The sequence below is a fragment of the Protopterus annectens genome, chromosome 7.part0 (genome assembly GCF_019279795.1).
Source record: "Protopterus annectens isolate FY-2018-M chromosome 7.part0, PAN1.0, whole genome shotgun sequence".
In the NCBI taxonomy this organism is placed as follows: Eukaryota; Metazoa; Chordata; order Ceratodontiformes; family Protopteridae; genus Protopterus; species Protopterus annectens.
The window spans coordinates 802,086,381-802,112,243 of NC_056739.1; the positions used below are offsets into that span (position 1 = coordinate 802,086,381).

At 38.5% G+C, this 25,863-nt stretch overlaps 1 protein-coding gene across 4 annotated transcripts in view; it reads left to right on the top strand.

Moving 5' to 3' along the window:
* The window catches only part of LOC122806697, a 210,472-nt gene that overhangs the window by 169,610 nt on the left and 14,999 nt on the right, over positions 1 to 25,863 (top strand). For all 4 annotated transcript variants that reach the window (XM_044077334.1, XM_044077331.1, XM_044077333.1 and 1 more), the window contains exon 7: positions 8,546 to 8,746. In XM_044077334.1, coding sequence (XP_043933269.1) covers positions 8,546 to 8,746 — 201 coding nt within the window. The remainder of the gene's footprint in view (positions 1 to 8,545; positions 8,747 to 25,863) is intronic.

The window sequence follows — 25,863 nt, forward strand, 5'->3', positions numbered from 1 at the left end:
ATTCCTGTCAGAGACTCCCCATGCTTTGGAACAAAATTCCTAACTACATTAGGCAGAGCACCTCAGTAACAGACTTCAAGAGAAGACTTGATGAGTGGATGGTTACCAGAAAATACACCCCTGGGATCACTTCATTGGCTCTGCTTGACAGAGGCTCAGTTAATCAGTGGGGTGGCAAAAGCAGACACTCTGGCTATGCCCTTGGGCATATTAATGTATGATTATAAAACACTAGGCTACTGGCATGGAGGCCCTAAAGCCTAGCCAAGAATTTCACCCATGCTCACACAAAGTCAGCACCTGTTTTCCCTGTCCAGCAGCAGGGACACAGGTGGGATCCCAGGGGTGTATTTTCTGTTTCCCATCCAGTTGCCTGGATTCCTCTTAAAGAGGGCTAGTGAGGACGAAGAACATGTTCTAGAGGCTATGAACTCTTGTTTCAAAAAGATTAAGTGGATACCACTGTACTCTCCTCACATGCAGTGTCCTTGCGGTTAGTACTTAGTGTTGAAACAGAAGAGTCTGGCAACTAGGCCTCCACTGAAACCAAGACCATCAAGAAAGACTTTTGCAGTTAGAATGATCCCTACATTTGTTTGAAGAAAAAATTGAAAGAGCAAGATAAACGGGAAGCAAAGAGTTTGTTGAACAGCAAGGTAGAAGCATAATTGTGCTACTCCCGACAATCCCCCAACTGAACATAGAAGTCTTAACAAATGTCAATGTAAAACATTGTGATTCACTTTTTCAACAAAAAACCTTGTAATGTAGTATACACAAATAAATCTACACTTGTTAAATATTAGCATGGAGATGAACCAAGGTTCACAACCTGATGCAGTTAATCCATTTGCCAAATAAGCAGTCCTGCAGCTCTGTACTCTTAAATCTTTATGATTTACTTTAAAATACAATAATGACGTGTTTTATCATTACTCCATTATAAAAACTGAAAAGAACATGTACTGGGAGAATTTCTGTATCAATTAAAAAAGAATACATCATAACTGCTTGCAATACAGAGTTCCATAATACTGACAGTGAATGCACCAAAAAGAAAACCAACATAAATCTCAATGCCTCTCTATCTCTAGCTATATGTCAAAAACATGCATCTGGAGCATTTCTCCCCAGGCAACTGAAAATTGGTCTCATTCCAAGTCGGACCATGTGTAAACAAAGGTTTAAAAACAAAATCACCTCTATATACACCTCTGGTGCCCAACAAGCAGTGTAGGAAATGCTGAAAAGGATTAACCATTGACGAAAGGAAATGGTGATGAAGTGAAAGCAAACTGCAGTACCTATACATCCATCCATATGATGGACTGCTTTGTATTCTGTGTTACAGCATGTGAAAATTCAGTAATTCCATACACTGGAATCAAAATCATAGCGTACAGAAATTAAACACACTTTTCATTAAGTCTCACTTCAATTAACAAGTACAAGTACCAATTTCAAGTGTGATACAAGACTGTATGGCTAACTCAGTCAAAAGCTACTGAGATCCATCCAAATGCATGCATCTTTTGCAGACCAGCAAAGCATTTCTAACACTGAGAATAAAAGCTACCAACTACTTTGGCAGTGACTTGAGGTATCAGGTAAAAGGCATAAGTTTTGTATTAAAGCACATAAAACTAAATCAAACATTGCAGTGCCCTTAGTTTGGTCATACATTCAGCATACAATTACCGCTGATTAAAACAGACATGAAACGTGAGCAGGAAGACTGGGGTTAACATGCATTTTAATTCCAAATTGTAGATTTTGCCTAGAACTGTTATATTATGCGCTCATATGTATAATGGAAAAAAAATCAGATATACATCAGTTTAACATTTTCAGTTACTAGTCAAAATAAATAAACAGTTAACAAAATAGTATGTGCTACACGAAAAGTGGAAACTTTTTAAACAGTCTGCTTTAGAGCAAAATTCACTGTTATAAGTTTAAATACTGCCGCTTAAAATTCTTCTGCAGTCCTTTCTGACTCAAAGATAGAACTACCGTACCTGATAAATATTTGAACCACACTTGTTGCATACACATTCTACATAACAAATATATAAAATTATATACCAGTGACAGCAGAATCCAAGCTAGTCTCATGTAACCCATTAACTCATGACTCTACTAGCTAATCTTATTTTCCACAGCATGTAACAGAAATGAGTCATTATATTACAAGATTCCTCCTCTAGAAAACTAAGGAAGAGGAAGGAAATGTACTCATACTTTTAGTGATCTCTGTTTTTTCATAACACTGTTATGCCCCCTAGAAAATATATCACTCTGGCCCACTTATTTCACATGCCTTAGGTTCCCCAGCCCAGCTCAGCAGTCCAAAGAATTCACTCTCTCCACTAAACCCCAACTTCCCTGTCACAGACCAGTCAAAAGTGTGATCTTGGCCACTTAGCCTTTTTTATACTACTTGCTATACAACCATAATGCACATCCAAGTTGAAAATATAAATGCTAACATTTAAAACATTTTTAAGAAACATCTGTGTGAAATGTTAAAACTTCTATCTGCCTCATGCTTAAAACAGTGGTTTAACAATAAATCGAATGTGAATGAATAATTATTAAACACTACAGAACAAACTACTGGTGTGATCCATTAACTGATGCACTGCATTCCCTAAACATCTGGGCAGGAAACAAGTTGCCAGCCAGGAACGCTACACACAGTTTCTTCACAATTAACTCTTCTCAGCACTGAAGAAAAAGCTGTAAATAAATCGCTATCCAAACATTTCCCTTTCATAACAAATATTCTTCTCCTGGTCAGTCGTTTGGTTACAACAAGTAAATAACGTGCACACGGATGTCCCCCTCACCAAGCTGGATAAGGACAAGGTTACAGTTAGCTGCTTATCAGGTGCCAGGATCAATCAAGTCACTCAAGCACTTACCACAAGTACCAGTATAACTCCGTCATAGTCCATGTGGGTGTGCATGACCTGAGACATACCTCACTGAACTACATGCATACAGATATGCCTGAGCTCTTAGATTGTGTGTCTCAGGCAGGTATGAGCCTAGCTTTGAGCAGCATCTTGCCATCACCAAAGAGGATGCCACAATACCAACAAAAAACAATTGATTTTAACAACTGGCTTAACATCTGGTGTCAGTGCAAGGGGATCCAATATCTGTCAGCCTGGGAGGACACTGCTTTGCCACACATGGGCTTGCACCTGTCTCCTCTATGACTCTCTCAAGCTACTCCAAGTCCAATTAGCAATAGGCAAAATCCCCTACCACATCTTCACTAGCTACAGGTCCCCCACAATGAACCAGGAAAAGGATTCTGCATACCTGCATCTACTGGCATCACTTACCATGTAGCCCCACACCATACTCACTGGCAATTTTAATTATCATACCATCAACTGGGGAAAATACATGACCACAAATCTGCTTGCTCCATGGTTCTTGGACCTTGCCAGTGCAAATGCCCTGGAACAGCTAGTTAGCACACCAAAGAGGGGCTCAAATATTCTAGACATAATGCTCACTAACATGGGGGAGCATGTATTATATAGGTATTATAGACAAACTCAATCAATTGGGAATAAACCCTTATGTCACTGATGGGTAGCCAAATGGCTCACCAACAGGACACATACTGTCAAAGTGGGTGAATTCACATCTAGCAAAAGTGTCGTACCACAGGGTTCTGTGCTGGGCCTTTTACTGTTCAGAATTTATTTCTCAGAAGTCTAGGCAAACATGGATGGCCTGCAGCTGACCAAGTTCACCGATGACTGCAAATTGGGTGCAATCACGGAGTCCCCCAGTGGTACTACAGAAAGGATTAATGCAGACTAATGATTGGTGCCAAAGCCACGGACTGAAGCTAAATGCAAAAAAATGTGTAATTATTCCCTTTGGGAAAGCTAACATCCCTGCTATTTACAATACAGACAGCACCCCCCAAGAGTAGAGTACGAGACCCGGGTACTTAGGCTGATGATCTGAACTTCGACCACCACATTACCTACAGTGGTGAGGATGTCCTACGTGACACATTTCATAAGTAAAAGCTCGGCATCTAGATACAAGGACGTTATAATTCCGTTATACTCCTCCCTCATCAGACCATTACAGTACAATGCAGCCTTTTGCATGTACCTCACCAGACAGATGCAAAACCACGTCGTAAGTGGAAAGACTGAAAGCCCTGTCACTGGATTCTGTCTCCTACAGGCTACTAAAGGGTGATCTGTGTCTTGCTTACAGGGTAGTCTCTGACCCGACCCTGATGGAAATTTTACACATTCACAAATCAAGCCACATGAGGGTCACTTGTTCCGGGAATCTTAACCTAGCCACGGATATGAACAAATCATGCTGGAGAGAGATACCTCCCCCCTTGAAACTACCCATTCTCTGGAACAAGCTTTCCATTCATGTGAAAGCCCCTCTCTGACCCTCTTCAAGCACAACTTAGATCAATGGATGGGTAATCGCAAGTTCACTCCTGGGGTCATGTCCATTTTCTCATGGACATAGGCAGGCATTAGGCTCATACCTCCATGAGCTTCACTCACCTATGTATTGCTAATTGGGTTAACTTGGGATAAACATGCCTACGCTTGTAAAGGTTCTTGGGTCATTAGCCTAGTAACCACCTATGAAACTATGACACAAAGATAGCATGGTTAATGGCTTACCATAAATGAGAAGGCTCTTCTCATATGATAAATTATAGCAGTATACCAGCATTAATTTAGGACAGAAGAAAAGCAAACATTAGTTCAAGCTGGGTAGCATGACACAATGGGAAAACAAATTGCTTTCGAATATGGTCTCTAAATCCTGAAATATGACTGGTTAAAACTAAAAAGTATCAACCTGATAATATAGCTCGAAGACTGATTATAAGAGCAGACAAAGCAGATGACCTACTACTAGAAAAATAATTCATAACTGTCAGTAGCCATCGTCTCAGGACAACTATGCAATGAAAACATCTCTTTTTTTTCAACATTTTGTTCAGCAATTTTTTTTCTACTATTGTTTTAAACTGCACTTCATACTGTACTGTTGGATTAAAAGAGCTATCAGTGCATATATTTTTAAACTATAATAAAACATGAATGTAAAAAAGTTCTCCATCGCTGCATTGATTAAAGTATTGTAACTGGGAGACCACTGGGTGAAAACACAGCAGAGAGCTTAGCAGTTTTGCACAGCTGACATCACCTGCATCAGTACTGCTCTGTCCCAAGTGTAGAAAAGAAATGTTTTTGTATGACTTATTTAAATGAAATGTGTGTGTCTGTTTTGACTTTGGCTGGTTGTATACTACTTGACTAGTAACGCTGGAACTTCACTAAATTTCAAACTCCTCTGCTACAGTAACCTCATTTTACCTGACTCACAATTTGAATTAATGTCTCTTCCACTTAAAAACATGCAGGAACTTGCAGTATTTTACAATATGCATGCTACTCATTACTTGAATATTTATTATTCTACAGGGTTAAGTGCCTCATAGTTTCTTTCCTTATTTGTGTGTCAGTCTTATTTCTGCTGCAGGCAACAGTGCTGCATGTGGGGCAATTGGGTCCAGGATAATATACCACCAAGTCTCCCTTCCCCAGCCCAAGCTAATGAGAAAAAAAAATACGTTCCAAGGCTGAGAACAAAAAAAGATGAGTTGACAATACAAGAGCTGCCCCCCCCCCACACACACACACACACTTCAGTCTTTGAAATAATTTAAACAGCTGCAGTATTACGATGAGGCTGCTTAAATAACTACAACCAGTAATCCCACTTCTGAATTGCAGGGAACAGTCAAGTACCTCTTCAACAGTGACCGATCATAACAGCTACCAGTTAGTACCCTGGGCAGCCAGTAATCCCCTCTGCTCTACTCTACCCTACCCTGCTGTCTTTTTTTAGTATTCCTTTAGTAGCCACACCCCAGACAATATATGCAGCTTGTTCCACATACATCCCACAACTGGGCAAATCCGATTAAAAAATACACTTGAGGAGACAAGCAGGTATGAGCTTCACGAACAAGCCACAGACAGAGGGCCATCTACACTGTCTGATTACTGTAAGGTTTTACTGGACATCATAGACGTAAATAACAGACCAACTATCCTCTTAACTTCTGTTACAAATTCAATCAGCGAGATGAAAACATTCATAATGTGTCTGTTTTTAACTACATCGGAGAATGTAAATTTTATGGTACAACAGACAAATTTAAGCAAGTGCAGGCTGCAGCATCAACTTACTTTACCAAAATAAGCAGCAAGTGGTGAAGAAAATTGTCAAAATAAAATAAAATTAGATCCGCAGTTGGGAGCCCGTGGTGAAACAAACCAGGCCGCCGATGATCCACCACGCCGTCCAGTCCAGAAGAAATTCAGGAAGCAAAATCAGCCAATGGATGCACCCGCCTCTAGCTCATCATGAAGGAAAGAATGAGAGGTGGGCATGAGCTGCATTATATACCGTCGATTGGCAGTAGCCAGGGATGTCACTAATACAAAAGCATCACTGATTGGATGCTTTTAAATAATGTTGGACAACAGCAGCCACTCATACATACATCACGCAGGGGGGGAGGGAATGGAAGAACAACATAGGGAGGGGGGCGTTCTATTGCTGTGTGCTCATGTCGTCAGTCATGGGGGGAGGGCACAATGCTACTGTGTAGAAACAGGCATCGGGTGCAATATTAAAAAGTGAAGAAAGTTTCACTTTTTAACTTTGTTTTATTTTCGATTTTGCGCCCCTTATGAGGCCGGCCTGTACGGCGCCCTAGGCGGTTGTCTAGTTCGCCTATGCCTAAGGCCGGCCCTGTTTGTAAAGATGAGATTAAAATATTTTGCCCTCCAGTGAGTTATTTGTCTATTTAGTCCGGGGATTTTTTGGTAATGAAATTAAAGATTTTTTGGGAATATCTTATATTTGAGGTATAGGTATTCCAGTTTATGGCAGGGTCACTAAAGTCTCCCCGGATGATGGAGTTCCTCTGTATTTGAAGTCTATCCAGTATATTCAGTAGTGTAGCTAGGATGGGGCAAGAGGGGCAACTGCCTTGGGTGCAATGTGTTGCTGGGCACAATCAGCCAGTCCCAATCTTTCTTAAATGCAATGCCAGCTTTAGAAAGCTGGCATTGCATTTACAGTCAAACATGGGAGTCTCTGTGGTCTAAATTGTACCAGCTGCTTGCCACATTGTAACAAGCAGTTTGTTACAGTTTAAAAGTAAAAAAAAAAAAAAAAACTATATACTTTTTAACTAAAACCTGCACAACTGTTTGCTACAGTTTAAAAAGAAGACAATTTTTTTCACTAAAACCTGAGCGTTGTTGCACTTTGTGAAGACAGGATATAAACTGTAACACCAGTTTGCTACATTTATAGCAAGCAGTTTAATACAGTATAAAAAGAATATTTTTTTTTCTCTAGATAAAACATATGTGCCACAGCACTCCATGTAGGCTGGGTATACACTGTAGCAACTGTTTGGTACATTTGTAGCAAACTGTTTGCTACAGTTTAGAAGAATATTTTTTAATAAAATATGGTGAAGGAGGGTTTGGGTGGGGCAGAGAAATGAACCTAAATGGCTGGGGCGGGGGGGGGGGGGCATGTTGTGCTTCTGACCACCTGGTTGGTGTCCCATTAGAAAGAATGTCCATTTTTTTGCTCTCTAGTGTAAGAGCTGGGCGGGTGTAAAGCTGACTAGAATAAGTCAATTGCTTACAATATATTGATCAGCTTATTACAGTGAAGTCCCTTTTTTTGCTCTTCACTTGAAGAGCTGAGGAAGTGCTGTGCTATTTCGCACTACTGGCTCAGGACACTAGTTGAACCAGCTACACTTCTGAGTATATTTAGGACTAACCTAGTTTTTAGGGGAATCCTGTAACATGTATAATTTGATAGTTGCTTTAATTTAGTGATTTACATCTCAGCAAGTTCAATTTGTGGGTCTCTAAGAATCTGCCTCGAGGTAATGTGGTCTTTAACAAATATGGATAATTCTCTGCAGTTTTCATTGCCATTTTTGATGTCAGCAATGCAGTCCTGATTAAATATGTGGTCAGTGCATAACTCTATTGTGCTTTCTGCACAGGAAGAATACAGTGATGAATTTGCTCCAAATACAGTTGGTCCTTCACATCACGCAATTTGTTATTTAGACATAGGGCACATTTTAGCCAGCAAAGAAGATATTAATTTCCAAGGATGTATAGATTTTATTTTACTAGCTACCCAGTCAAACTACTGTAGAATTTGTGATATATCTTTAATTTCATATTTAGAATAAATGCCGTAAAAAACAGCAGTCATGCTTCTCATCTGTGTGTGTGTGTGTGTGTATGTAAAGAATCTGTAAAATGGTGAACAATTCTCAAAAATTCTTCCTATGGCCCATGGGGAAATACAATGTTAAATCTACTTAAAAGGGCAAAGTACACAAGAAATGGCTTCTTCTTAACCAGATACAATGTAATATAATGTAATATGGTGTGTTTCACTATGTTTCACATTGCAGGCATCCATATCTGGAATGTGGTTGCGGAACTGGTTCAGCTATGTACAATTCCACCTCCTCTGAATCCTTTGGCTTTAGATATGAAGTATTTTGAATCTTTGCCTCTCACAGAAAGACTTCTTTCCTCTGGGGCAGTTGCCAAATTTCTGCAAAGACTTGTCACAGATACAAGCAGTATTGACAAGGACTATTATCACTTAGGTAAGTGAAGACAGATTATTTTTGTTCTGACATCACTTTCTCATCTTCATCACGTTGATAGAACCAGTAAATATCTATTTGTTTCTGTTTTCCTCAGTGGCTGCCTAATCCCACCCTGAATATGCTAAAGTGTGTTTTGTTCCCAACTGGGAGAGTGAGTAGACTGTATTTACAGCCAGTTCAATGTAGTTCCATTTCTTTCTAAGAAAGGGTGCATCTGTGTGGATATGTGACTGTGAAAGAGACAAGAGAAAGAAGTCTTTGCCTAGACACTCTCATTCTGTTTTTTATAGCTAACCTTACACAGCTGTTATTCCTGCTGTCCCCCTCATCTATATAATTTCAGCTTTTTGTTGCAGTCTGCCCCTAATGCCTGCCTTTTGATTCATTCATTCATCATTCATTACCGATCCCTCCTCATTCTCACCACACCCCAAGCTTCATTCCTCACTCATTGCCTCTGATCACATACACATATTTAAGCCTGTAGGACAAGACTAGTAGTCGATCTAGTGTGCCTGAGTGTATGGCCACCATCCTTATCTTCCAGTTATTCTCACCCTTCCAATGATTTACATTTTTCTCTCCATATTACTCAGTTTGGGAGTCCACTCCATTTCATTTGCCTACTACCACTACCTCATTGTGAGATAGATCTTAACCACAATTAAGATGAAACTTTGCCTTTCAGTTTGGAGTTCATGTCTTTCCTACTCCCTTCTTGTTTCCTTTCATGTCATTTCCTTTACAGTTTCCCTTAATGATTTGTATCCTTTTATAGCAAATCTTCCATTGTTTTCCCATGTTAGTAATCTTCCCCGTACTCTAAATGAAGATGCACTAAAGACCTACAGAATCCATCAATTGCATCCTTTTTCCAGCTGTTGCTCCCTGTTTTTCCTCTTTTTTCTGGTGGTCCTTTGCTATTGTTAAATTGAGCCTCCTCCCAAGTCCTTTTCAACTTGCATTTAATGTGCACTTGCTTATATAAAATCCTATGTACAGTCCCAAGTTTGTTGTGCCACACAAGTGATGTACTTTGCATTTCTCAGCACCAAACTTCATCCACATTCTTAGCTTGCTTATCTCAGTCATGACACAATCCTCTTACCACTTCTGTATCCCTTATTTTCGGTTGTTTGAAAAAAGGTGGATCCTGCTTTCTACATCTAATGTGATGTCAGTAACAAAGACATTGAACAACATTTATAACCAAACATTGTGGTACTTTGCTTTACTACATACGTCCTTTTCTCCCAGCTCCGTGTCCTGCTCTCTGCCCACCTTTGCGCTCATTTGGCCATTTTCTGTCCTACCCTTACACCTTCAGTTTTTTTTTATTTGCTAGCCTTCTTTTTGATATTGAATCAAAAACTTGTTTAACTATATGACAGCATCCAGTTGCCATCGATCTGCTCTTCCCAGAACCAAATCATGCAGTTTGGCTAGGTCTCCTAGGTCTGATCCAATGATTGTTTATGTTTGGAAGGTTTGCATTATTTCATTGACAGAAAAATCAAATCCTTAGTCTAATAAAATAAACCAGCTAAAGCTTCAACCAGATGAAATAAATATTAAAAAGCAAATTTTATAAGCCCCTTTGTATGGGCTTTGCTGCTCACATACCCTTAATGTGTGTGTGTGTGTGTGTGTGTGTGTGTGTGTGTGTGTGTGTGTGTGTGTGTGTATATATATATATATATATATATATATATATATATATATATATATATTCTTAAAAACACTGAAATCTCATAACATTGAAACTCAAAACACTGTGACCATAACATCGAAAACCCAAAACAACGAAAACTCAGAACACTGAAAGTTTGCATCATAAGACTGAAAACTACAACGCACATGTAAATGACATCCCCTCCACCTATAACAACACCAAACTAAAAAACACACTTTTTACTACATTTCTGCACCCCCCCCCGTAAATTAAATATACCAACTCCAAGATCGCACTACAGTGGAAAAAAGTTAATTTCCTAACCTCACTGTATTGCGATCACCATACAGGATTTAAACATAATGTCTAAATCAAAACAAACCAATGGTGTAAAAAAGGTGAAAACAGAACCAGGAAAACCAAAACCCTTTTTCGCCAGGCTGAAATGGTGCAAGTAAAAATAGACTGAATGATGTAGCAAAACAGTAATTTCCAACAATTTATTCAAAACTATTCAGTCAAGCACTTTCTTCCAGGAAGCCTGGACTTCATCAGAACCAATTAAACATTTCAAACACCCCATTTAAAAAGTATTGAACAACCAATCAAAAACACTTAACCCATACATGTGATAACATTTTAAAATGCCACAAATAAAATAATTAATTTATACAAACAATAAAAATATGTTGCATTAATAACACAATTGTAATTCAAAGTGCCAAAGCTCTAAATTTTAAAAATGGCATGATAGAAATAAATTCCTTAATACCAGGGCTGTGAGCAGCATTTAACCGTATTTGCCATTTAATTTCGGCTCTCGCAAGTGTATTGGCCCAATCACCCCCAAAGTCCATATAAACAATTTCTAAAACGCCGAATAAAAATCTTGTACAACCTGGATTACTATTTAAATGTCTAAAAAGGGCATTATTTGTATTTTTCTGTCTAATGGCGTAGTTCGTACATTCTTCTATGGAGAGTCCTTTCCATTTTCCCTATGTAAAAACTAGAACAATGTTGACACATCACCAAATAGACACAACCCTTAGTTCCACAATTGCCCACAACTGTTTTCACCTTTACACCAAATTCACCTATATACAAAAGTGAATCCTTAAGAATATATTTACAATAATTACAATGTCCACAACCAGTAGTGCCTTTATCGGACACACCTTTGAACAAAATAGGATGTTCACACAAAAATTTTAAGTTAACATTAGTTTTAAACACGAAGCTTGGATTATTCCCCAAGATTGACTGTAGTTCTTTATTAGCCCTAAACAAAACCCAGTTCTTACGTAAAATGTTCCTGACTTTTTGGCTATAACTACCAAAAGTTAAAACCATACTATTCACAAATCCATCAGACTTGACTGTCTCCCCATGAGTGTCCATAAAATTACCCAATAGGGGAATATACCTAACCCCCCAATTTTACTTCACCATTTTTACATATCCAAAACAGGTTTTTCAGGATAACCTCTATCCCTAATAAAATTAGTTAATACATCCATCTCTCTAATAAATCTGTTAAGTGATGAACACATTATAGCCACTCATAAATTGGCCTTTAACAATACTTTTTTCATAGAAAAGGGGGTGATTACTACTAAATTCCAAATAATCATTAGAAAATGTGGGTTTCCTATATATAGTGGAAGAAAATTCTTTCAACAAAGGTTCTTTACAAATTGTCACGTCCAAGTAATTGATTTCTTCGTTATCATGTGTGGAAGTGAACTTAAAATAATCACAAATACTATTAATATGTTCACTAAACTTTTCACCAGAACCATCACTCTTCCACAAAATAAAAATATCGTCCAGAAATCGTAAATACAAAGACCATTTATGTTGAAAGTCAGTACCAAACACATATTTTTTCTCCCAACTATACATAAGCAAGTTGGCAAATAAAGGAGCACAACCTGAGCCCATAGCAACCCCTTGGTTCTGTTTAAAGTATTCCCCTTCAAAACAGAAAAAAATATTTTTCAACATCGTGTCCATACATAACATAAAATTTAACAATGAATTGTTTAAAGTTGTCTTCTCCGTAAGGGCATCATGAAATAGTTCTAAACCAGTTCTATGTGGAATGGATGTAAAAAGATCACTGACGTCAATAGTGGAAAATGAACAAGTATCACTATATAATTCCTTTTTAATCCTTGTTAGGAAATCCCATGAATCCTTTAAAAATATAATATAATCAATAGGAACCAAGGATTCTCTCACCAATCTATCAACAAAAATACCCAGTGAATAGGTCATACTATAGCAGGAAGAGATGATGAGCCTGTATGGGGGGGTCAAAAATATCCTTGTGTGTCTTTGGAATTCCAAAGACCACAGGTATAACAGGGTGTTTGTTAACCAAAAAATTGTATATTGCTTCGTTGATACTACCTTGAAATAAACTGTCATCCAACATTAAACCTATCTTACCTAAGGCTATACTGACCTCATTCTTAGAGGCCACAACAAACTTCCCTTCATCATGTAACATAGCAAGGATGTGATAATTATAATCCATTTTGTTGACGATGACAATACCCCCACCTTTATCAGGCTTCATTACCCTGATGTTTTTGTTTCCCCTAATATTATCCAAAACTTTACTTTCACTAACTGATAAGTTGAAATATCCTCTTTTACTAGTATTGTACAACTTAAAAATCTCTTGAGTACAAACATCCTTGAAGGATGCTATAACTGGGTGTAGTGGGGGGTTGTAACAACTTTTTTTCTTAAACTGCGAGGGCAATTCTACCCATACACTTAGACCATTAGTATTTCTATTCTTAAAAATACACATTAAATTTAACTTCCTGGTGTATTTCTTAAGTTCCAGAAGTGTGTGAAATGCCTCTTCCTTTCTAGTTGGGATAAACTTCATCCCTTTCTTTAATAATGAAAAGTGCTCACGAGTAATAACTTCATCTAAATAGTTGAAAATATTAAAACCTCCTAAGCTTAAAAGCCTTCCTTCATAATTAACTCTTATGCCTTTGGTCACATTACCATTCAATGGTTGTAATTCCCCCTTCTCCACCCTTGTCCTCGGGGGAGTTTGACCCCTCCCACGGTCCTGCCTCACTAAAAATTTTTTGTTAGTATTGTTGTAACTAACGCCCTTATTAATAAGCCTTTCAGATCTCCTAAGAGGTGGGTACCCTTGGTTGTAGGATTCTTCTTCATTCATCAAATAGTCATTATCATTATGATTCCCAACATTACCTTGTTCCCTCCCTTGTTGCCTTGTTTCACTTGTGTTAGTAAGATACGATTTAGGGAAGGGGTAAGCTAAACTATCCTTATATTCAACTTCATCCCTCAACAATTTGTTTTTCTTCCTTTTAATATTGACGTCAGTCTGTTTCTTAACATTGTCAAAGATATCCTCATACCAAGCACTGTAATCAATAAAATGCACATCATTAACAATTGTATTGTTCAATTTATCCACATCATTTAACAATTTATCAATTTTCTTACTATTAATCTGAAAACCCTCAGCCCTCTAGGTACTCGTTTTTTATTTAAACACTCCTTCAAAAATGTGTTATCGCATTGGAGGTTACATACCTTCGAGAGCATGCTTTCAAAATCCCTTAGTCCATTTTTTATGTTACCACAATCGTTTTAGGGTAAGAACCTGAAAAACTGAAAATGTCAATATTTAACCAGTCCCATAAGTTACACACACCATTGGATTAATTTGTGGCTCCTCTCCCTTGCACACACGGCACCTCCGATTGGGACAGTCTAACTGAACCGGAGTTCAAAAATTCTGGAAATGAACGATCGTATGTATTCTCCACACGTGTTTCCACGTTACTGTGGGTACCTGTTCTTAAAGTTGGAACAGTATTTATTTTAAAGTTATCAACAGTTTATTGTAACAATGTCACTTTCTGTGTAAGAATCATAATCAAAACAGTTAATTATGAAGGGAGACTTTTAAGCTTAGGAGGTTTTAATATTTTCAACTATTCAGATGAAGTTATTACTCGTGAACACTTTTCATTATTAAAGAATTAAAGAAAGGGATGAAGTTTATTCCAACTACAAAGGAAGAGGTGTTTCACACACTTCTGGAACTTAATAATTACACCAGGAAGTTAAATTTAAAGTGTATTTTTAAGAGTAGAAGAACCTTTGTTGAAAGAATTTTCTTCCACTATATATGGGAAACCCACATTTTCTAATGATTATTTGGAATTTAGTAGTAGTGCGATCTAGGAGTTGGTATATTTAATTTATGGGGGGGTGCAGGGGGGCTTGCCCCCCTGCAGAAATGTAGTAAAAATTCTGTTTCTTACTTTGGTGTTGTTATAGGTGGATGGGATGTTATTTACATGTGTGTTGCAGTTTTCTATGTTATGATGCACTTTCTGTGTTCTGAGTTTTTGTTGTTTTGGCTTTTCAGTGTTGGGTTTTCAATGTTATGATCTCAGTGTTTTGAGTTTCAATGTTATGAGATTACAATGTGTTGAAGTAGACATATATATATATATATATATATATATATATATATATATATATATATACTTATATTACTTCATTGCAGTTTTTGGAAACTTGAAATTCATATAGTCAAGACTATATCACAGAGTTTTCAGAAACTTGAAAAAAATCTACATTTTTACAGGGGGGGCCAACCCCTCCTGCACCCGACATAACCGACATGCAAAACACTGAGCCGACAACACCGACATTTCACAACACCGAAACCGCATATACCCGACACACACAATACTCACACTTCAAAACCCCGACACATCTCCATAAAACACTAATACACACAACAACACACACACAAGCAACATACAAAATAAAAAACACAACACTCAACACAAAACTACCTAGTTTCCCCTCACTCACACCCTGCCCACTATCTACACTAAACTAAACCCTTACCACTAAAACAAAACATACATTACAAATAAAAAATCTAAAACACTTACGTTCACATTTCACATTTTTTGAACCCCCCCATGGGGGCTTCACCCCCCATACCCCCCGTAACTTAAATATACCAACTTTGAGATCGCACTACAATATCCACAAGAGCAGATTTCCTCTTTCCACTCAAGTTGGACTGTTGACCATCAACACGTCGAGCTTCTCAGCTCGCTGTCTTGTGTGTCAGTCTACTGAGATTTTGGTAGCCTCAGGTAGACCCAGTTGTGTTTATATATATATATATATATATATATATATATATATATATACACACACACACACACATTATATATATATATATATATATATATATATATATATATATATATATATATATATATATATATATATATATATATTTAAAGTTCTTCAAGGGGAATCTCGTCCATATACATTTTGAGTTTCCAAAAACAGATGAAGTAATACAAACTCATAGATATAGATCTTCATAGGCAATTTCCCATCAAAGATGAGACTCAAAACCTGTGCTAGTGTCAGTGAGGTAAACACCTTTACCATGAGAATTGAACCCTATACCTTGTGTCAGTGAGGTCAACACCTTCACCATTAAGCTAGCCATTATCTCCATTATATATATATATTTGTTCCCATATCATTTAAAAACTTGTGTAACTTTAATAAAAGGTGATAAAAATAGCTCCCATTTATACATTTCCCTTTAATTATGTACATCTCCCAAGGTCTGACTGGAGTCCAGCCTTTGCTAGATTACAGGCCTGACTGATACCACTGCAAGAAAGCAGTTTACTCATATATAACAGGAACCACTTCTTCACTCTCCATCCTTCACAGCATTAACAAAAGCAATTCACTTGTTTGGCCATTATAAAAGTTCTCATCAGGAAAATTTCTTGGTCACTATGTGTATGAAAAAGAAAGAAAAATGGTGGTGGGGGGCATTATGAGAAAGAAAATATATGTAGTTGGATTGGACACTGTAAATTGGCAATAGGTATGAATGTGCATATATGAGTGTTTGGTGTGGAAGAACTACAGAGGCAAGACTATCTACCCGGTGGTGTAAATCTTGCCTGCAGATGCAATAACAGGGTGTATCACTGTGTTTGCCCCCGGCGAACTTAAACAAGTCCCCAATTGAAAGAATATTTTCGTGCTTACAAAAGCAGTTAATTTCTAATTCAGCGAACAGCAGGACAAACAAGTTAACCCATTTCCAAAGGATCCTAACAAGGTGTATCACTGTGTTTGCCCCTGGCGAACTTAAACAAGTCCCCAATTGAAAGAATATTTTCGTGCTTACAAAAGCAATTAATTTCTAATTCAGCGAACAGCAGGACAAACAAGTTAACCCATTTCCAAAGGATCCTAACAAGGTCTCGTACTGCAATAATCTGCTATCCCCAAACTTATGTGTTTAAACAACCCCTGGGATCACTAGCGCTCTGGGATCAGAACGCAGCAGCAATTACTCCCTATCTAAACCCATAAATCAAACTTTAGCGTTAAAAAATTAGTACTCAACATAATTGGAAGTGCCTGCAAAAGTACAACACTGAAACTCGTAAGAGGCAGGCGCCAAACGTTAAAGAGTGGTGCTAAAATTAAAAAATTTGAAAATTTACCATTTCTTGGGGGTGGAATAAACCCTGCACTTACCTCTGACGTATGCGAAGTTACAAAGTTACCCAGGTGTTCCGCCATTTCTTATGAGTCACTGCTGTGATCCTGAACCCAGGCGGTAGTCGCAATAACAGGGTTCGTATGCTATATTGTTGTCTTTGTTTAAACATATTTCTGTGAATATCTTAGCGACTCATAGTGGGCTTATTATAGTTTCATTAGGGTACTGTCTTTCATCTGAAAAGCGGTTGCTTTAGGAGTAAGAAGGCAGCGTGCATAAGATGTTTTGAGCAACTCAGTGCATTTAATGTTGACGTTTGCTATGTAACATGATGTTATTGCAGGCTAGCAAAGTGACTGTTTCCTACCAGAATAGGTCCTAAATGTAGCATATATTGTTCTTTTGTGTGTAGCTTGTATGTATATGTTAGCTATTTAGTAAATAAGAAGGAGCGCTAAAGGGATATTAACCTGGAACTACTACTTGAAACTGCATATTTGCCTTTATCTGCTTTTTGCGACAAGTCCTGATTCCTGTATATGCTTTTTTCTATCTGTTTCTAGGTGTATCACTGTGTTTGGCGAACTTAAACAAGTCCCCAATTGAAAGAATATTTTCGTGCTTACAAAAGCAGTTAATTTCTAATTCAGCGAACAGCAGGACAAACAAGTTAACCCATTTCCAAAGGATCCTAACAAGGTCTCGTACTGCAATAATCTGCTATCCCCAAACTTATGTGTTTAAACAACCCCTGGGATCACTAGCGCTCTGGGATCAGAACGCAGCAGCAATTACTCCCTATCTAAACCCATAAATCAAACTTTAGCGTTAAAAAATTAGTACTCAACATAATTGGAAGTGCCTGCAAAGTACAACACTGAAACTGTAAGAGGCGCCAAACGTTAAAGAGTGGTGCTAAAATTAAAAAAATTTGAAAATTTACCATTTCTTGGGGGTGGAATAAACCCCGCTCCGCTCCCCGCCCTGCCCCCATATCCCACCCAGTATAGCTAAATTTATAGCCAACTAACCACACCCCCACCTCTATTTCGTTAGCCAAACAGTTTTTGACTTTAAAACTCCTCCCATCCACCCTCCAATAAGTTATCAAATACAGAACTCTATCGCCCAAAGAAAATGAAGTCTATTACACCCATTACAACTAAACTAACGCTAAAAATTGTACCGTGTATCTTACTTTTCATTATCAAACTTTATCTGCTAACTAGATATGAAAGACAGACACTCTCAGGTTTTTATTACCCCAGAAGCCAAACTAGTACCTCCTCACCCCCTATCTGTCTCCATAGTCATACTATCCATCTGCCTAGTAAAATATACCACCCCACTCATCATAACACCCTCAAACCCAACCCAAAATACACCAAATCCAAACATGAACTTAAACTATTATTTAAACTCATTAGACTATTAGACTTTCTAAGAAAAAATATAACCATAGATGGGGATATCCATCCAAATCCAGGCCCCACACCCTCCACAACTATAAACAGCCAACCACTTACCTCACCAAACTCCCTTCAGATATACCACTTAAATATAAGAAGCTTAAATAAAAAGGTCCATGACATGCATGCCCTCATAGCAATGTACCTCCCAGATATAATGTGTCTAACAGAAACCTGGCTAAAACAAGGGACCAAAGATAATGAGGTAATGCCACCAGGCTATAATATATTTAGAAACGACCGACAGTCTAAAAAAGGAGGTGGCGTTGCGGTGCTCTATAAGAACACACTGAATGTCACTACCAACTCGCCTCAACCACCTCAAATCTCAAATGCTGAAATAATAGCACTAAAACTAAAAATAAACAAAGACAAAAATATTAATCTAATTGTGACCTATATTCCCCTCGGAGACAACTCTGATACACTTGAGCACATCCTTAGCTGGCTATCAAATAACTATCCCCAAGAAACCATTATCCTAGGAGATGTTAACATAGACTGGACTAAATGCTCCTCAGAAACCAATCCTACCCATATTAACCTACATGGTTTTCACCAACTAATATCTTCCCCACCCGAATAGGTAATAATAAGCAAAGAGAGCATCCTGGACTTGATCCTCATCAATAGTCAACCACACATATTCAGCAGGGACCCTTCCAAACAACCTTAGTGACCACCTCATCACCTATATTAGGAAATCAAAGTCTATAGACTCCAACCCACCTATGTATAGGCTAGTCAGAAATAAGAAATATTTTGACCTCAATAAATTTCTGATAGAACTTCAATCATTTAACTGGGCACCCCTTAAACATCTCCCCTTAGAGGAAGCTGTACTTCTTTTTAACACAACATTTCTAGCCATACTTAAGTCTCATGCCCCCATAAGATCAATTAGAGTAAAAACCAGGATTGCACCCTGGTTAACAAAAAATACCACATCTCTAATTAAACTTAGAAACAAAGCATGGAGCATATGGTGATCAACCAAATCAACCTTGGACCGCATTAAATTCCAACAACTAAGAAACGAAACCAAAAAAGCAACATTATCTGACAAGAAAAATTACTATTGCCAACTCCAAAATAAACACCAAAACAACCCTAAAAAATTCTGGTCTGGATTGAACAATCTTCTCCACCCAGGTAAATCCTCTACACCCACCTCAAAGCAACTAAGTGACTAAACCCCTGAAGAAGTAGCGAATTCCTTTAACAACTTCTTCACTGACATTATACAATCCCTAGCTAATCAACTACCGGTCACCAATACTATAAACACAGACAACTACCAACATTCTCAATCCACCTTCAAATTTCAGCCTGTCCCTACTTCCTATATAAGATCCTTACTAAAGAAACTAAAACCAACAACTCTCTCTGCAGATCTTCTCCCAGCTGAATATCTACAGATAGCAGCAGATGCCATTGCTTTCCCTATCTCGACACTTATCAATAGAACCATAGCAGAATCTAAAATTCCATCTTTATGGAAAATATCCCATGTCATACCTCTCCACAAAGGTGGTCTATCTACAGAACTATCAAACTATAGGCCCATAGCAATACTGTCACCACTAGCCAAAATCATGGAGAAGTGCATACACAAACAACTTCTTTACTATCTTATCCACAACAATTTACTAACCAACTCACAACATGGCTTTAGACCCCACCACAGCACTACCACTGCTCTTCTCTCTTTTACCGATACTATCAATCACAACAGAAATGACAGAAAACTATCTTCAGCACTGTTTCTTGACCTATCAAAGGCCTTTGATATGGTGAACCACCAGCTACTCTATCATACACTAGATAATCTACAGCTTGATAAACAAGCTCTAGACTGGTTTATAGGCTATCTCTCTGATAGGAAACAAGCCGTCCTTTGGCAATCAAAGCTCTCTAACCTCTTACCAAATACCATAGGGGTACCCCAAGGATCAATACTGGGGCCTCTCCTTTTTACTATCTTCACAAATGACCTGTATAAGGCCATCCCTGAAGCCACCTGCATTCAATATGCGGATGACTCCACATTAGTTTGTTCTGACACATCCCCTGTTAACCTATTAGCCAAAACTCAATCCTGCTTTATATCAGTAGAAAATTGGCTGTCAGAACGTAAACTGATCCTGAATCCAAACAAAACAAAATTACTACTATTCCATCCCACGCAAAAGATCACACCTCTATCCTTTTCTATCTACTCCAAAAATGGGACTATCATCTCCCCAGACCCCTATACCAAACTACTAGGAGTCTCCATAGATAACAAACTCAAATTTGATATTCATATTAACCAGACTATTAAAACCATTAACAAAAAACTAGGATCATTATACCGGATCAAATCATTTCTAACTCCTATAGCAAAAGTGACACTGGCCCGCTCACATCTTCTCTCCACCCTCCTGTATGCCTCACTAACCTCAACACATCTGAACTAAATAAATTAGCACGCTGCTATAATCATATTGCTAGATTTGCCACAGGAATGCCTTACAGAACACATCACTGTATTAACCTAAGAAACCTAGATTGGATTGAATACCCTAACCTTCTAAAACAGACCCAACTTATAGAAGCATTTAAAATCCTGAACCAACCTGAAAACACCAGCTCTGAATAACTTAATCAAACCCTACAATAATCTCAGTAGTTTGCGTTCCTCAAACAAACTCCTAGTTCAAACAATCAAAGCTTGTAGTAGCTGACTCACACTCTACCAATACCATTGGAAAAATATGGAATTCTCCCTCCTAGCCTCTCCTGTATCTCCTCTTTAAATTCTTTCAAAAAATTACATCTCCATTTAAGGACAAACTGGCTCTGTCAGTGCTCCAATCCTGACTAATCCTTTCTCCATTTTGTATAGATCTTCTCCCATGCCCCCCCCCCTATTTTTCCTTTTTCTCATCTCCTCTTAACTAAAGAAGTTTAGTTCTCAATAGGAGAATTAGTACACTGGAAACTGTGTTGATTTTTTGTATACTCATTATTGTATAATATTTTTACACTTTTAATGTTTATTTTTTAGTATAATTAACACCTTACTGTATCTCTTCTTTTGTATGAGTGTAATCATGTTTGTGTATTTTTTCTTTTGTATGATCTTTATGTATTAATTACTGTCACTGTGGAGCTTTTCTCCCCGGGCCTCCGCTGAAAATGGACATGTAATCCAGACGGACTATCCCGGTCAACAAATGTAAAATAAATAAATAAAATAAATTGTCACTGTTGAAGTGGTACCCTGATGTTATATGCAAAAATGGGAAAAGGGGTTGTGAATGAATGGATGTGTGTGTGTGTGTGTGTGTGTGTGTGTGTGTGTGTGTGTGTGTGTGTGTGTATATATATATATATATATATATATATATATATATATATATATATAAATTAATTAAATAAATAAATAAAATAAATATATGTTCATAGGTTCATAGGTTCATACTAGGCTATCTGCCCGAGGGCATTTACAAGCCTAGCCCATAGTTTTAATACGCCCTCCCTTTAGTATGGGGAACTATACCCATTATTTTGCTGTGCCTCTGTTGAGCAGACACTGGAGGTAAATCCCTGGGGTATATCTGCAATCTCCCATCCATTGGTCAAGATTTCTTGAACAAGGCCAGCGAGGTGCTCTGCCTCACATAATTCCACAGCTAGGGGAGTCTTGGGTGATGAATCTATCCTCCAGCGTGTCCTATTAATAGCCATGTCGAGGTTTAAGTCTCCGTGGCTCTGACAGATCTAGATTTTTGAGGTGAAGCATATTCATCAAATCTGGGTTTGACATGGCCTTGTATGTTAGGCAAAGGTCACCTCTGAGACTGAATAGAGCTGGAGTTCTTTCAGTCGGGCAGCATAGACAGATGTTTGAGACCCTTTATCCTTTTGGTGAGGAACTTTGTGGCCTCTCCAGCTGCTGCAAGTGTCGGGTCAGATACATTCAATGGGGCATTGTACTCAATCATTGGTCTGATGAGTGATGAGTATAGGGAGACTATGACTTGATCTAGATGAGAATCCCTTCATGATAAGGTGGGCAATGTAGAAGGTCTTCCTAACTACTTTAGCTACATGGGTGTCGAATGACAGACTACTATCAACCTGGGTCCCCACGCCCTGATAACTTCTTCTATGCTCAGTGGATTGCCACCTATTTGGTAGCTAGGGTAACCTTGTTTTTCCAAGGGTATGACTATGCATTTTGGCATTTAACTTTAGGCCATGGCTCTGGCACCAGTTATCCGTTCTGTGAGACCCTTCTGAAGGATATCTGTGTCAGATGTGTTTTCTACTATGGCCAGTTTGCAGTCATCTGCAAACTTTGTCAGCCATAACCCTCCTGTGTTTGCTTGTACTGAAAAGTATATGCCAATCAAGAGTGGGCCCAGGACTGAGCCCTGTGGTACACCACTTGTGACAGGCTTTGAGTCTGACATGGCGCCAGCAACTCTGACCCTGTGGGTTCTGTCACTCAGCCAGTTTGCAACCCATCTTGTGATGTACGGGTTAACATTTAAGCTGATGAGTTTTTCAATGATACCCGAGCGGTATTGTATCAGGCTTCGAGCCTTCGCCAGATCGAGGTAGGCTGTATGGACTGCCTTTCCTCATCAATGGCTTTGGTGACTGTTTAAAAAGTCAACCAAGTTTAGAAGGCATGATCTGCCTTTGACAAAGCCAAACTGGGATGGATCCAAAGTCTGCAAATTCCCTATGTCTTTATTTATGAGGTCCATTATGATCCTCTCCATGGCTTTGCAGATAAGGCTTGCACCGCCTTTGTGAAGTGGGACCACAGTTGCAGTGCGCCACTCCTGGGTACGTATCCAGAGGTAAGACTATGATTAAACAGCTGTCCTAGCTGTGGGTTTAATTCAAGTTGAGTTCGGTGGAGCACACAGCCGGGGACACCATCAGGTCCCATGGATGCTGTGTTTTTGCTTTGGAGAGAGCAGTTCTCACTTGGGCTGGAGATGTTTGGGGGCTGCAATCGCTGGTATAGATATCTCCTTTGGGGAGGGGAGAAGTTTGCACTGAACCTGTCAGCCAGTATGTTGGCAATGTCTGTAGGATCAGTAATCTTCACATCATTTTGAACTAGTTCTGAGCATATCTGGGAGGTTCCTCCCAGGTTTCTAACATAGCTAAAGAAGGCCTTATGATTGTCTTTTGAGTCTTTAGCTATTTTTCTCTCAAAATTTGCTTTGGATGATTTTATGAGAGCTCTTAGTTTTTACTTATAGTGATCAAGGGTGTCTTACCTTTTAAGGATTTTGCTCTATCTTGTAGTAGCTTCCTCCTTTTGTTGTAGAGTTTGTTTATGGCTGGGGTCCACCAGACTTGACGCTTGCCTTTGGTACAAAGAGTCTTTGTTTTGCTTGGGATTGCCTTATCCATGCAGTCCTGCAGGTGCTGGTAGAAGGCATTTGTAAGTGATTCAGCGGCTTGATCTGATCTCACCAGTGAGGGGTATACTCGGTGTTGAACATTGTTCTCCTATGTTCGTGATGATGAGATCAAGTATGTTTTCTCCTCTTGTGGGGATGGTGACTAGTTGTTCCATGGCATTTGAGTTTATGAATTCCAGGAACTTTTGGGCTAGGGTGTTTGGGCTTGAGTAGTGTTCCCAGTCTATATTAGGGTAATTGAAGTCACCTAGTATGATGGTGTTTGGTGATACATTTATCCCCTCTAGTGTTTTCAGGAAGGCCATGTGAGGTTCCTTAGTTTGTGAGGGTGGCCTGTAACATGCTACAATTTGCAGAGCAGTCTTGTTTTATGGTTAATTGCACCTGGATGGTCTCCGATGCATCGTGCGTTGCAACCAGTCTTGAGGTGTGGATGTCCTTGATGAATATGGATACCCCCCCTCCTTTCTTTCCTCTACTTTGTCTGTTACTTTAATATATATTTATAAAGATAGATATATGGGTTCCATTCAAGTGATTGAAATCTGAAGTGTCCAAGTGCTTGAATGAGCTACTGCAATGTCTGAAAATTAACTTTTCTAATGGTGCTGCTACTTCTGTGCTCAAGATCGCAGTACAGTGGGAATCAGGAAGATACCTTTTCCCCACTGTAATGCGATCTTGGAATTGGTATACATAATTAGAAGGGAATGTTGTGATGCAGGCAGAGCAAGATCCAGCACTAGTCAACCAAGGCAGCCACCTAGGGCCCACTAGCCAGGGAGGGGGGCCCACTAACTTGCATTTCTTCATTAAGAATGCATTCTGTGCGTTACATTTCTTCTTTAAGGATGCACGCAGAATCTGTCCTTAGTAGTGTCTGTGTGTGTGTGTGTGTGTGTGTGTGTGTGTGTGTGTGTGTGTGTGTGTGTGTACTTGCTCTTTGACTGACTGGTATCATATTCAAGGTAGTGTCTATGCTTTTGCTTTTTTGTGCTGGAACAGGTTCTAGTTTTTTCACAACACTGAACTGTAAATATTAGGAAGCAAGAAACCTGAGAATGTATGAATAATTGAACTGCAAACTAATGGGATCTCTGATAGAGGGAGGAGCTTAAATGCATGGTTTATTGCAGGGTTTGATGGCAAATACAGACTCCACCTAAAGGAAGAAGGTACAGCCCAGTTGAAATATGGATTCAAAGGTTACATCAATCAAAACTCATCTAACCAAGAATGCCCTACCAAACATTACTCCTTACACAACCATCCTAAATATAATGTCTTAAGAATTGATTTAATTCATAAAGCTAATTTATATCAGTAGGACCTAACCCATTTAATCTGCAGTTATTTCCTGTTCCTGACATATAAGTATTTGTTATTTCATCCTTACGGAGATTGCAGCAGCTTTTTTTTGTCACAATAAATCCAAATTGTTTGCTGCCGTACCCACTGCAAGTCATAGTAAAATGTACTAATAGCACATTGGTTTTCTTTTCATCATATTCAATGCCACAGTTACACAACACTGACTGTGCATACAGTGGTTTAATGAACTGCTATATCATGGATTTGTATGGATATATAGACTTTGTATTTATCAAGTATGTTTACAAGAGCAATGCCCACAGTAAAAGATTCATTTGATATTACTTCTGTTTGTATTGAAAGTATCTCAAATATTTGCTCACTGTTTTTCTGTTCCCAAAGATTAACCCATTGTGATATGCAATGTTTAAGATGAGACCTGAAGACCTTTGTAATGCATTATTATTAAAAATAGAGTTTGAAATGTGATCATAAATAGGATGGTAGATATTTAATATGCCTGTAATCAACAACGCTTCATAGATTTTATCTTGTCATGAGATCTCACTGTTTAGCCAACTGCATTGGACAAAAGTTATAAACAGAATAATCACAATTAGCAGTCCAAGCAGTTAGCTCCATGAGTTATAAAG